Source organism: Phycodurus eques, chromosome 2 (genome assembly GCF_024500275.1).
Source record: "Phycodurus eques isolate BA_2022a chromosome 2, UOR_Pequ_1.1, whole genome shotgun sequence".
NCBI classification, from domain to species: domain Eukaryota; kingdom Metazoa; phylum Chordata; class Actinopteri; order Syngnathiformes; family Syngnathidae; genus Phycodurus; species Phycodurus eques.
The window spans coordinates 20,887,808-20,902,807 of record NC_084526.1 but is presented as its reverse complement, the minus strand read 5'-3'; the positions used below and the strand labels follow the sequence as shown (position 1 = coordinate 20,902,807).

General features: G+C 44.6%; 1 protein-coding gene across 3 annotated transcripts in view; it reads left to right on the top strand.

Moving 5' to 3' along the window:
• Positions 1-15,000, top strand: part of LOC133398053 (tyrosine-protein kinase CSK) — an 81,274-nt gene that overhangs the window by 58,034 nt on the left and 8,240 nt on the right. For all 3 annotated transcript variants that reach the window (XM_061669640.1, XM_061669659.1, XM_061669650.1), the window contains exons 6-9: positions 12,106-12,199; positions 12,914-12,979; positions 13,274-13,373; positions 13,460-13,550. In XM_061669640.1, the coding sequence (XP_061525624.1) occupies positions 12,106-12,199; positions 12,914-12,979; positions 13,274-13,373; positions 13,460-13,550 (351 nt within the window). The remainder of the gene's footprint in view (positions 1-12,105; positions 12,200-12,913; positions 12,980-13,273; positions 13,374-13,459; positions 13,551-15,000) is intronic.

The following is a 15,000-nucleotide window of genomic DNA, read 5'->3' as shown; positions in this document are numbered from 1 at the left end:
GCTCGAGTTGGTCCAACTCGGGCTACCTCGCCTTTGTTTTTTGTTTTGTTTTTCTTTTTTTTTTCGCGGAAACTCTGCTTTGTCTTCTTGAATTGGCGAAGCTTGTTTTCCTGCTTCCTCCACTTGCGAACCATGGATTCGTTGATCTTGAATTCTCTCGCGGCTCCAGTTGCTCGATTCCCAGGTTCCTCCGCATAACTGCAGTTTAAACTGTGCTTCGTAAGCGTGTCTCTTCGTAGGTGACATTTTCGGGGGTCCTTAGCCAATCCGATGTTGTTTTGCACAATGCATACCCTAGAAATGCTCCCAGTCAGTCAAGCGGTAAAAAAAAAGAAAAAAAAGAAAGAAAAACACCCTGGTGCGGGGGCGTGCCTTTAGGGTTCTCCTTCAGCCACGTCCGCTTTTCCTCTGTGTAAGCAGCGTGTCGGCAGGAAATACTCAAAAAAAAAAAAAAAAGTCAAGCGGAACGCTCATCACACAACATTTATAGATGTTGGAACTCGGTCCACACGTAAGGCGCGCCGCATTATAAGGCGCCCCGTCCATTTTGGAGAAAATGTCAGACTTTTAAGACCGTATGGTCATGAAAATACTGTACTTAAAAATACCGACAGTGGCAGTTGCTTTCGATACAACAGGGCGAGAGAAGTCAATGTCGAGTGAGAAACTTGACACCTCAGAACAAATATTGTGAAATTCCTTTACACACAGGCACCTTGAACTCTGTTATGGCGGTTTGTTCAACCTCAAAGGCAGATAATTGCTGTCTACTTTGTCTTCTCACAGTTTCGTGACAGTGTCTTTTATACCGGAACAGTGACATGGGTTGAAAAAGTCAGAAATGTGCCAGTGTAGCCTTACTGGCAGGTGTAATAGGGATTAATAAATAATGCCATAAGAATTGTAATAATGCTTTGCTCCATGAACCATCTGTACCTGAACAGCAATATGAAAAAAGATGGAACTAGATAGATAATACTCATTTTTGACACGACCCACCTCTGTTGGTTTATTTTCTTAAGTGACGTAGCAGGGGTTACGTCCTAATTCATTTCCTGAGTCCGGTCCCTGTTATGGCTGTTTAGCACTATTTATTACAGTATTTTCCTACATAAACTAATTTACTTGCTGTTTTGCTTTTCAAAGTTGGCTAATTACAGCTATAACACCGTTCCAGCCAGACCAATGTGACAAGTGTACTGTACCACCAAATCACTTGTTTTGCGAATTCATGTGATAGCTTAGCGATTAGCATGGTGTTCCCGTCTGTTGATTATCTTATCCTCTGCCTGTCCTTTGTTAGTGATACTTGTCTAAAACTGTAGTTTATTCCCTGCATTCCCCCTGGCGATGCGCACGTTCTTCCTCTGCGGCTCGGCATTGTATTTAGCAGCGTTAGCTATAGTTCGTAGGTAGGTATTTGGGCGGCGCAAAATACCACGCAACAAGCATTCCCCTTACCCAAACAGCGGAAAGCAGCGAGGTTGGGGCGCTCCACTTTGGCCTAGTGGCTGCTAGCATGCTGACGGAAAAGCCACGCGGTTCCCATAATTCGTGGCATGCAAATTTGAATTATACAGTGTACAGTGTTGTGTGTGCCATCCATTAGTGTTCAACATGTAGCATGTTGTGCATTGACATGTTATTTCGGTATTTTTACTTTGGTGAAAAACTATTTCGGTCCGAAATCGAAGATGAACTTTTGGGCAATTTTTGGCGGTGGACATTTTGGTGCATCACTAGTAATAATGTTTGAGTTTGATTGGCAGATACTGCTTCTGTTATGGTGCCATCTATCTAGAACAGTGACATGGTTGGAAGGCAGAAATAACTATGTATAAGGCGCTTATAACAAGAATTCTCCCATTAGAACGACAGGAATTTTTGATTGATACAGCCTGGCTTTGTTACGTTTGGTTCCGTGGCAATGCTGTCTAAACAGACAAGCAACATGGTCAAAAGGTATAAATATGTCGGTTCTACAAATAGTGTGAAAGGGGCTTACATCGAGAATTCTGCCATTAGAAGGAGGACAATGCTAATTTTTGATTGACATGCCCATTCTCTGTTTGGTTGGCTCCATGACTGTGCCATCTATCCAGAACTGCAACATGCAAACAAGGCAGAATTATTCCTGTTTTACAGACAATGATAATGGGGTTTAAAACATGAGTTGTATGGATAATAATGCCATTAACAGACAATTCTCATTTTTAATTGACACGTCCCGCCGACCTTACTTTACCTACCCTATTTAGCTAGATGAATGGGTCAATACTGTATATTAGAGACGCCTCACCAATGATTCTGTAGTTTATGACTGGCAGGAACACATCTTATTACTTATGTTAAAAATGTAATAATTGAACAGGAAATAAAACTGTACTTGGGATACATTAGCCACATTGCAAAACTTTGCGCGCACACAACATAAAAAGACACACACACACCGGCTGTTCCCAGTGGGGTTTTCCTTTCTCGCGTTCTTCAAAAAGCCCATCTGATCTGTTATCTGCAAGGCTTGCTGGCAGGCCGATAGACTTTCATCACATCAGATAACCAGAAGCGCAAGAGCTTTTAATTGGCCTTGCAATGGAAATGTACAGTACTACTTCCAAGGTAGAGTCCAAACTGTCACCCTCATAAAACCTTTATTTACTGTACAGGCAATGTTTTGAGTGACATAAGTTAAACACAAGTCAACTAGTCTAATTCGCTTGATGCGGAACGTCACATGATCAAACCCAGAATACAGGTTAGCTGACTTCCTGTGTGTGCAGAAATAACGTATATCATTTATTTATTTATACAAATATGATATGTACACAAGAATGAAGCCTAAACATTGGATACTGTCATCTTTTGTAGCTGTAGAAGACATTTTGTGTAAAACAAAAGACATTGTAGACAGTGGCAGCAATTGGCATGTGTGAAGTGTGCGGATAACGCGCAGGGGCTGGGGTTTTTGATATGTGCGATATTACCGTCAGCATCCTTCCAAGTTTTGGCGCCGTGTAAAGTTTTCCTATAGTGCTGCACATTGGCTCATTGTGTGCACCTGGAAATGTGGTATGTTAGGACCGGATGAAGAACAGGATGTAGAAACCTACCAAAATAACATCAGCGACATGCTTGCTACGGCCAGACCAAAATACTTGGATGCCGCCTGAGTCTTTTCTGCTTTAAATTGAATGCGCTTCTGTTGGGTACTGGATCCTAATCCTTTGATGCTGGCTGGAATTAGGTCTAGTGACGCTCAGCTGATATGCGGACATGACTTTTGACAATATTCCACATTTGAGATTTGTCATATTTTTTATGAAAATCATAGTCAAACCAAATTTGCAAGCTTAAGGTGTTGAACTTTTCACTTTAGCTGTTCCCATCTCACTATATCCTTCTGTATTTTTATCATTCCCCAGGCTTGATTTCTGCTTCCCTTGTGTAAACCTTGTCTCTTTGTTATGCTGCCTTCCCCTCTCTCGAGTCTATGTATAGCCTCTCCCCGTCTGCATTCCCTACCGTGTCTTCCCTCCTCGCTAGCGGAGGATTCCTCACATTCTTACTGTGTGTATTTTCCGGCTCGGCCAGCCCCGCTCCCATCGACACCTTCGGTCTGTCACGGCAGGCCTCAATGCATAGACTAACAAAAGAAGAAGGGACCCACTGTGATATCATACATGCCGTTCAGTGGGCATACAGTGATCGCACTTTCTTCTAAAAAGATATTTCATCTTCATGCATCAGTATGCGTTACATAATGCATTGTTCACAGCGCACGCCCACGTGGGAATTTCCTTTGCTACAACGACACCTCCTGGTGGTTGTAGTCGCCACTGCACCCTCTCGGCCCATTGGCCTTGCTGCAGTTTTGGAATTTATTATGGGCTCCCATGCCCTAGCACGCCTTGTCAACTGCTGCTCCCCAAAATAAGTATTTCCGCCTACCACAGGCTTCTCTTTATCATCCTCATCACTGTTGTCATGTCACCCATTCACACGGACGCTCTGCAGTGGAGTTTTGACCATGACGTCATCACCGTCCAATAGAAGAGCATGTACAGCACTGCCAAATCTTTACATGCACGCTTGTCTTTGAATGCAGACAATATATGCTTTTAATAATAATGATGATAATACATGATAGTGTTAATTTAAAGGTATGTTTCAAGACTACGTAAAATAAAATATAGCGAACACACGTTCGCATCGGATACTTTCCACACCCGCATGCCATAGGTGAAAATTCGTAATACAGAGAGAGCATATGAAAAATGTAAACACTTCCATTGCACTTTATACACATTTAAACCTATTAAAACACATTTAAAATTGTGCTTTAATAAACTTTTAAATATTCCTTCGCATCTGTTCTCACGCTCATTTTTTTTTTCCTTTTCTTTTTTTTAATAAACGTCAAAACGGACTTGGTTCAAGCAGTTTGTCACTCCCATTTGAAGTTTGCTGTAAAACAAAAGAATTAAACGTATATTTAAACACTAAAAAATAGCTCCAATGCTGAGCCGCCATGTAGCGAGGGAACACTGTATTGAGAAACACATAGTGTTCCTACGTGTCTTAATAGAAAGGTCTCTGAAATTATTTGGCCAAAATACACTAAGGATAACAAATTGCAACAAATGTCGTGTGCACTCATCACAATCTGCTTCAAATCATTATTTATTTATTTTTATTTTTTTTGGGTGGGGGTGATATTGGGGTGCTATCATGGAAATGCAGAGTACACCTTTCATTACCATGATGACCGGGGGCGGCGCTATTTGACATATGACAAAGCGAGCTTCATCTACACTATGTTGCTTGACTTTTCTAACCCCTCTAGCAATAATTAAAGAAGAAAAGTGACTAGTTTTGCACCAAATCTGGCCACCTTTTGTGGCGTTATTGGGTACATCTGGAGACTTCTGCCAGAGCAAGAGATGTTCACCACTCCGTGTCCAGAGTGCAATTGTATTGCACGTTTGCAAAGCCAACACTGGTAATTTGACAATACAGTTGTCGAGAACTTGTTGGATACATAAGAGCAAATGATCAACAATATTTTATAAAGCAAGTGATCAACAAATTTTATGGGCCGATGAAACAAAAATAGTTTTTTTGCAATGCACACTAACAGTATGTTTACAGACAGCACAATGAAGCCTTTAAGGTAAAGAACACCCTAACAACAGTCAAGCGTGGTGGAGGATCCTTAATGCTGTGGGGCTGCGTTGTTGCATCTGGTACCTTGACTGTATCACAGGTATCATGAAAAAGGAAAATTATCAAGAAATTTTAGAGTGAAATGAAAAAAAAAAAACAACAAAAAAAAACTTAGTATGAGGCAAAGTTCTCCAGAAAGACGAAGACCCAAAGCACACATCGAAAAGCATACAGGCATGGCTGAAAAGGGGGAAAAAATACTGTTTTAAAATGGCCAGTAAGACGTTCTGATCTCAATCCACTTGAAAATCTTTGGGGGAGCTGAAATCTGCGATTGGGGAAAATAAACCTGCAAATGTTCTAGAGCTTCAACAAAATGCAAAGGAAAAATGGAAGAAAATACCACCTGAGAAGTGCAAAAAGCTTATAAATGGATGCAAGAAACATATGGAGGCTGTCATTGCTGCCAAAGGGTGTGCAACCAAATATTAAGGAGGGTTTCTAATATTGCTGCACATGCTGTACTCTGTTTTATTTTCTTTGAAATTACAATATCGAAGTTAAAAAAAATAAAAAAAAATTCTTTGTTAAATGACTGTAATTGTTAAAGAGCCTGATGATATAGGTTTGGTACATTTCATTTTATTTCTGAAGATATTTTACAGGTTTTGCAAAAAATGAAGGGTTGCCAATAATGGTGAGCAGGACTGTACATACAGGTGGAGAACCACTGTGCGTGTGGCACTTACTTTGTAGATAATTCTCAGACACATTTTCAGGAATAGGCGGATAATGGAAGTTTTTGTCCCTTCGGGAAAAGCAATTTTAGTCAATGACAGTAAAGGGAGGTGATGGCACACTGAACAATAGAAGATGACAGGACTGACTTTCATATAAGTGTTTTCTTGTAAAACTCAAAAAGCGGTAAAATGTTTTTGTTGCTCAAAGAAAGTGTGTGATGTAAGTCAAAGCTGTCGTGGTTTAGCTTTGGTGCTGTAATGATACAGCATTAAGGTTCTCTCCTCAACGAGGTAGGCCTCGGCAACGTCTGACCTACTTCAGAGGTCTGTTTTTTAAGGTGTACCCAACAGACTGTATTCAAACTTTTAACAGATCAACTGTCTTTTTGCAGATTTATTCTGTTGCATTTATTTTATTTTTTTGCACAGATCAAAAATAAGCAGTCTTCACTTTTTACACAGAACACAACAAAGGGAGAATATTGCTGCAACTGTGTGTGCTTACACAGAGGAAGATAAAGGTCAAAAGCCACTTTCAGACAGAGATCCACAAAAATTGGCTCATCAGAGCCTGCAGCTTTAGGTGTCATTGTATCCGCTTTTGTTTTGTTTTTGCAGAAAACCAAGCAAAACAGTAATATTGGCGCAACTGTGTGTCATATTACACTGCAAACCAGAATCCCCAGAGTCAGACAATAGCCTCTGTCACACAGGGTTCTTGCAAAACTAGTGCATCTGAGCCATCATAGTTTATCTCAAAGCCCGAATATTGCTGTAACACTGCATGCATTTTGTTCCCGGAATTAGACCAATGCCTTTTTCCCCACAAAGAAGTGCTTCAAGCATAGTAGATGGAGTATTATGTGTCCACCTTTTGCCTTTCACACAGAACCCAGAAAAGATGGATATTACCACAGCTGCACACAGCAATTGCCTTCAACAGAACAGGACAGAAGAAGTGAGTGTAAAGTGTTCAACTTAACACTCCCGTCCCAATATCCCTTAATAACATTACATACAGGTGCCCTCTCGCCTCTGTTACTGGTCTGATACAACCTGCAAAGGTGAAAAATTACCAGGTTGACTTGTTTATTATACAGTTACATTGCTAACAAAAGGGCGGGAGAGTGAGTTTTGGGTGTTAAACTTCACACCCCAGTCCTGGTAGTGTGAAATACCCTTATACACAAGCGGCATTCTGCCTCTCATACGGCTCTGTTACAACCCCCAAAGGCGGAAACCCCTCAGGTCAACGACGTATCAAGTATTTCTCGACATTGCAGAATACCCTTGCCCACAGTCCGCCTCGTTTGCAGCTCTGATGCAATTTCAAAAGAGGGAGAAAATCTCTGGTTCAACCTACTTATTGAAGAGCAACATTGCTTTCAACACAACATCAGAATCATCTTTATTTGCCAAGTATGTCCAAAAAACACACAAGGAATTTGTAGTTGGAGCTGCTCTATCACGACAACAGACAGTCAATTGACAGAGAACACTTTTGAGACATAAAGACATTGACAAAAACAGTCACTGAGCAATAAAGGGTTGCGAGTTATCTGGTAATGCCGCTACAATTTTTATTTATTTATTTATTTATTTATTTATTTTGCAATTGTGCAAAAAGATGCAGTCCTCCAGCCCTTAGGGCAGTTTGAATGACTAATATAGCAATAGTCCGGTACAATGACCATTGACGAGACTTCAAGGAGTGTATGCAGTTTAAAGTGACGAGTAGCGCGATAATATGGGACAATGTTGATTGTGCAAATGTTGCAGATACTCCTCAGTCAGTGTGCAAATGGGGCAGATGCTACTCTGGCATGAGTGGCCAGTATTGGTCAACAACACACATGCAAATAGTGCAGCATGGCGAGACTACTACAATGAGTGCACGAGTAATATATAATTGGCCCGACAGAAATGTGACAACAAACTCAGACAAAAAAAATGGCAGCATGTTGCAAAGGAATTGGAGGTTAGCTGTTTAAGAAGTTGATTGCAAGAGGGAATAAGCTGTTGGAATGTCTGCTTGCTCTAGTTTGCATTGATCGGTAGCGCCTACCTGAGGGAAGGCGCTGGAAGACCGTGATGTGGAGGGTCCGAGAGGATTTTGCACGCTCTTGTCTTAGTTCTGGCAGCGTGCAAGTCCTCAATGGTGGGAAGGGGGTACCGACAATCCTTTCAGCAGTTTTGATTGTCCGCTGCAGTCGGAGTTTGTCCTTTTTTGCAGCAGCACCAAACCAGACTGTGATGGAAGGACTGATTCGATGACCGCTGTGTAGAACTGCCTCAGCAGCTCCTCCTGAGAGACTGTAATTCCCAGGAACTTGAAGGTCTCGACGGTTGACACAAGGCAGCTGGACAGCGTGAGGGGCAGCTGTGGCGAAGGATGCCTCCTGAAGTCCACGATCATCTCTACAGTCTTGAGCGTGTTCAGCTCCAGGTTGTGTCGGCCGCACCACAGCTCCAGCCGCTCCGCTTCCTGTCGATATGCAGACTCGTCACCGTCCTTGATGAGGCTGATGACAGTGGTGTCATCTGCTAACTTCAGGGGTTTGACAGCCGGGTGCGTTGAGGTAGAGAAAGAAGAGCAGCGGAGAGAGTACACAACATTGGGGTACCCCAGTGCTGATGCTGCGTGTGGATGAGGTGATCTCTCACAGCCTCACCTGCTGTGTCCTGCCTGTCAGGAAGCTGTAAATCCACTGGCAGATGGCAGGCGACACGCTGAGCTGGAGAAGCTTGGAGGAAAGGAGTTCAGGGATGATGGTGTTGAACGCTGAGCTGAAGTCCACAAACATGATCCTCCCGTAGGTCCCTGCACTGTCGAGGTGTTCTAGGATGAAGTGCAGCCCCATGTTGACTGCGTGAGAGTGCACAGATCCAGAGATCTATTGAAGATCTGTGTGAAGACTGGAGCGAGCTGGTCCGCGCAGACTTTGAGGCAGGATGGGGACACATGGTCTGAGCCTGGTGCTTTGTTAATCTTTTGTTGTTTGAAGATGGGTCTCACATCCTGTTCGTGGCTGATTAACGCAGAAGTCAGAGGTGTGATTGGTCGGTGGTGTGGCTGGGTGGGTGTGAAAGTGTCCTTTTCAAATCTGCAGTAGAAGGTTTTGAAGTTGTTTCCTCGTGTGCTATTGTTCTCAGCTTGGGGGGATCGTTGCTTGTAATTGGTCAGCGATTGGAATGCATGCCAGACTGATTTAGAGTCCATCCATCCATTCATTGTCTACCGCTTATCCAAGGTCGGGTCGCAGGGGCAGTAGCTTTAGCAGGGATGACCAGACTTCCCTCTCCCCAGCCACTTCATCCAGCTCTTCCGGGGGGATCCCGAGTCGTTCCAAGGCCAGCCGAAGGATGTAGTCTCTCCAGCGTGTCCTCAGTAGTACCCGGGGTCTCCTCCCGGTGGTTCGTGCCCGGAACACCTGACCAGGGAGGCGTCCGGGAGTCTTCCGAATCAGATGCCCCAGCCACCCCATCTGGCTCCTCTCGATGTGGAGGAGCAGCAGCTCTACTCTGAGATCCTCCCGGATGACCGAGCTCCTCACCCTATCTCTAAGGGAGAGCCCGGACACCCTGCAGTGGAAACTCATTTCGGCCGCTTGTATCCGGGATCTTGTTCTTTCGGTCACGAACCACAGCTCGTGACCATAGGTGAGGGTAGGAACGTATATCGACCAGTCAATCGAGAGCTTCGCCTTTCGGCTTAGCTCCTTCTTTACCACAACGGATCGATACAAGTCTACATCACTGCAGACGCTGCACCGATCTGCCTGTCGATCTCCCATTCCCTCACTCGTGAACAAGACCCCAAGATACTTGAACTCCTCCACTTGGGGCAGGATCTCATCCCCTACCTGGAGAGGGCACGCCACCATTTTCCGACTGAGGACCATGGTCTCAGATTTGGAGGTGCTGATTCTCATCCCAGCCGCTTCACACTCAGCTACGAACTGCTGCAATGAGTGTTGGAGGTCACGGCTTGATGAAGGCAACAGAACCACAACATCTGCAAAAAGCAGAGATGCAATACTGAGGCCACCAAACCGGACCCCTTCTACGCCTCGGCTGCGCCTAGAAATTCTGTCCATAAAAGTTATGAACAGAATTGGTGACAAAGGGCAGCCTTGGTGGAGTCCAACACTCACCGGAAACGAGTCCGACTCACTGCCGGATATGCGGACCAAACTATGACTCCGGTCGTACAGGGACCGAACAGCCCGTATCAGGAAGTTCGGTACCCCATCCTCCCAAAGGCCAAAAAGGCCCAATAGGACAGCTTGAAGGCGTTCGGGGTTTTCCACCACGACAGTCACCGACCACCTTACGGCCACAGCTCCGGTCGGCCGCCTCAGCAATGGAGGCGCTGAACATGGTCCACTCGGACTCCATGTCCCCCGCCTCCCCCGGAACATGAGCAAAGTTCTGTCGGAACTGTCAGAGGTGGGAGTTGAAACTCCTTCTGATAGGGGATTCCGCCAATATGTTTGGGCCTGCAACGTCGGACCGGCATCTTCCCCCACCATCGGAGCCAATTCACTACCCGGTGGTGATCAGTTGACAGCTCCGCCCCTCTCTTCACCCGAATGTCCAAGACATGTGGCCACAAGTCCGATGACACGACCACAAAGTCGATCATCGAGCTGCGACCTATGGTGTCCTGGTGCCAAGTGCACGTGTGGACACCCTTATTCTTGAACATGGTGTTCGTTATGGACAATCCGTGATGAGCACAGAAGTCCAATAACAGAACACCGCCCGGGTTGTGATCGGGGGGACCGTTCCTCCCAATCACGCCCTTCCAGGTCTCACTGAAATTGCCCATGTGAGCATTGAAGTCCCTCAGCAGAACGATGGAGTCCCCAGCGGGTGCGCTCTCCAGCACCCCCTCCAAGGACTCCAAAAAGGGTGGGTAGTCCGAACTGCTGTTCGGTGCATAGGCACAAACAACAGTCAGGACCCGTCCCCCCCACCCGAAGGCGGAGGGAGTCTACCCTCTCCTCCACCGGGGTGAACCCCAATGTACAGGCGCCGAGCCGGGGAGCAATAAGTATATCCACACCTGCTCAGCGCCTCTCACCGTGGGCAACTCCAGAGTGGAAGAGAGTCCCCCTCTTGAGAGGACTGGCACCAGAGCCCAAGCTGTGCGTGGAGACGAGTCAGACTATATCTCGTCGGAACTTCTCGACCTCACACACCAGCTCGGTCTCCTTGCCTGCCAGAGAGGTGACATTCAACGTCCCTAGAGCCAGCTATGGCCCCTCCCACAGGTGGTGAGCCCATGAGTAGGGGGACCCACGTTACCCTTTCGGGCTGTGCATGGGTGCACCAGGCGCTGTGCATGGGTGCACCAGGCGGTCGCCTTCGAGCCCCACCTTCGAGTCCCACCTCCAGGCCTGGTTCCAGAGGGGGGCCTTGGTGACCCGCGTCCAGGCAAGGGAGACGATTAAATTTTTTTGTCGTCATCATAAGGGGTCTTTGAGCCGTGCTTTGTCTGGTCCCTCACCTACGACCTGTTTGCCATGGGTGACCCTGCTAGGCATAGCCCCAGACAACTTAGCTCCTAGGATCATTGGGACACACAAACCCCTCCACCACGATGAGGTGATTGCTCAACGAGGGGAGTCGTATTAGAGTCGTTAGCACTAGTCGTTAAACTGTTTTTCGTTAGCACTAGTCGTTAAACTGTTTTTTTAAACTGCATAGTTCCTCTTTGCAATGTTAAGTTCCTCTTTGCAATGTTAATTTCTTTAGTCAGCTGGTTTCTAGCTCGATTATACATGGCCCTGTCCCCGCTTTGATATGCATCCTCCTTAGCTTGGCGAAGTTGCTTAAGTTTGGCAGTGAACCACGGCTTGTTGTTATTGAATGTGCGAAATGACTTTGTTAGTACACAAACCTCATCACAGAAACTCATATAGGATGTGACAATGTCCGTATATTCATCCAGGCTGCCAGCTGAATTTTCAAAGACACTCCAGTCTGTGCAGTCTAAACAGCTTTGAAGTTCCATCTTTGCTGCACCCAAGCATTGCCCATTTTTATATCACCTCCTAAAGTGTAATATTGGCCGGCACGACATGGTTCCCTCTCTTCAGTCGTTACGTTTATACAGGACAGGGAACCAGCAGGTGTCCTCGGTCAATGTTTTGCATCTCTACAAAGCATTCATTCTGTTCTCCTGTGTTCCTGGCAGCACTACACCAAAGATGCCGATGGCCTGTGCACCAGCCTCATCAAGCCCAAGTTGATGGAGGGCACTGTGGCAGCGCAGGACGAGTTCTCCAGAAGTAAGGACACTTTGGACTCATTAAACACAACTTGTGTGTGTACTGGCAAGGCTGTAATTGCACTAAACGCCGGAAGCTTTTGTATTTGTCTGTAGCATGGTCAGTCCTCCATTCGGTCATGCTTGTAAACCCTGTCAAGAGAACAGTAAACCCCCAACACTGGCATTTCCACGGTACCGTGTGTCGGTGGGATGGTGATAGCTCTGTCTGCTACATAAATAGCGTCACATCATGGCAACGGCACATAGTGTAACCTGACTGTACCACCGGTACAGTTTGGATCTAAATCAGTAAAGGTTGGTGAAGCCACATTTCCACAAGCCAGGTTTTTAAACCTAACTGATGTTTCAAGCTAGGCTTAGGATTTCAAGCCTGTGACAAGTTCTAAAGCAAAAGTTACGGATTCAAGCCAGGTTCAGAGTTTCAAAAGCTTGGTAGAACCATGGCTGTATTCTGTAAAACCTTTTAATTGCATAACAAACCATACTCTACTGCTTGCTGGAGAGCAGGCTTATAATATATAGTATAAAAGTATATAGGATATAATTTTGTACTATAGGACTGTTTACATTGCTATTGTCTGGGCTATGCAAAAAGTCACTACATGATAATATATTGCATTGTTTCATGTTTTTTTGTATTTAATTTCTTACCACTATTGCATGGTCAAAGTAAATTAAACTAAAGTGATACTTGTGTCTGGTGTTCCTGCAGGTGGCTGGGCCCTAAACAGGAAGGAGCTGAAACTCCTGCAGACCATTGGTAAAGGAGAGTTTGGAGGTGAGTCACACATCAGAGACAACGTAGCGTTGGAACGGGGTTAGGAACTCAAGCCCAGGTTAAGGTTTCACACTAGGGTTCCAAACTAGGATTAGGGTTTCAAACCAGAATTAGGGTTACAAAGTATGGTTTTAAGACAGTTCTGGGTTTCAAATTTGGGTTTTAAGTTTGGGTTATCCTTTCAAACATGAGTAGTATTTCAAATTTGGCTATCAAACCACGGTTATGGTTTTCAAACAAGTGTTGGCAGGATCGTGGTCCCCTCTGTTCTCAAATCTCCCTCTGTCTTGTCAGATGTGATGGTGGGTGACTACAGAGGGACCAAAGTGGCGGTCAAGTGTATCAAAAACGACGCCACGGCACAGGCTTTCATCGCAGAAGCCTCAGTCATGACGTGAGCCAGACCTGACAAAAAATCTCAAATAGGTACAGCCTAGTTCTTTAAAGAGAAACCAGTCATTTGTTTTTATGTTTACGTAGGCAATTGAGACACAACAACTTGGTGCAGTTGCTGGGAGTCATTGTGGAGGAGAGGGGGAGTCTCTACATCGTCACAGAGTACATGGCCAAGGTCAGTCAAACCGAGCACACACACACACACACACACTGGGCCTATTGTCGTTATCCGTAGCTAAGATTCAGCTGTAATTGTACTTGTACAACCCGATATTGGCATTTTCACAGTGCTGTGTGTCAATCGGATGGCAGTTGCTGTGTCAGCATTGCTGCTTGCTGGCATGCTTTTCTTTTGTACCACAATGTAAGGGTTCTAAAACGGGTTCGCTAAAGGCTCGTAAAGCCACATTACCCCCAAAGCCTTACGAGTCGGTTCAGTTCAGGACGGATTCTTGTGAAAGGGCCTAAAATATCCAAAATGTACTGAACCAACTTTTCTGTGAGTTTTGTGGGGTACCAAAACTGATCTTTTTCCAGCAGTACAGTTTAGTTTGGTATGTAATTAAACCATTTTAAAAGGGTCCCAAAATAAAAGCCACGTGTCCACCACGTCACATCTTACCAAATTTACTTTCTTGCCAGTAATAGGGATTTTCAAAGTAGGGTTTCAAGCTTGGGTTAGGGTTTCAAATTAGGCTTTCAAGTGAGGTTCAGGTTTCAAGTTAGGGTTTCGTGGCTGGGAACAGGCTTCAGGTCAGAGTGTCAAGCAAAGTAAGAGTTTCATATTTTGGTTTCAAGCAAGGTTTAGGGTTTCAAACCTTGGTAGACATGCTCTATTTTGGTACCCATGAAGAGCTTTATAATTATGTACCGAACCAAACTGTTCTGCTCAATGGAAACGAGGCTTAAAACTCTCACCTAATTTTCTAATATATGTTACTGTACACTACTATTACAGTGGGGCAAAAAAATGTATTTAGTCAGCCACCAATTGTTCAAGTTGTGCCACTTAAAAAGATGAGAGATGCCTGTAATTTTCATCATAGGTATACCTCACCTATGATAAAAAAAATTAGGAGAATAAAATCCAGAAAATCACAGTCTGATTTTTAAAGAATTTATTAGCAAATTATAGTGAAAAATATGTATTTGCTCAATAACAACAGTTAATCTCAGTGCTTTATATACCCTTTGTTGGCAATGACAGAGGTCAAACGTTTTCTGTAAGTCGTCACAAGGTTTTCACACACTGTTGCTGGTATTTTGGCCCATTCCTCCATGCAGATCTCCGATTATTATTTTTTCTTGTCCTGTTTGGCTGTTAGATCAAGCAGAATGGAAAATCTGTATCCCTTTTATGCCGAAACAGTTTTACTGTGTCACAGTGGAGTTTTGAAGGTTCCACTGTGGTATTATAATTGAGGTTTATTGAGAATCAGACTTGATCAGTCGAGCAGAACAAAGTTTCTAGAAGGGAGAAAGAAACAAAGACAAAATACTAATTATAAACAGGATGAGGGAAGTAAATCATTACATTATCTACAACAATGAAACGTTAAATATGAGTGTTGCATGGGGATGCAGTGCTACACCCTGTGAGGGAAGTACAAGACAGAACAGGACAA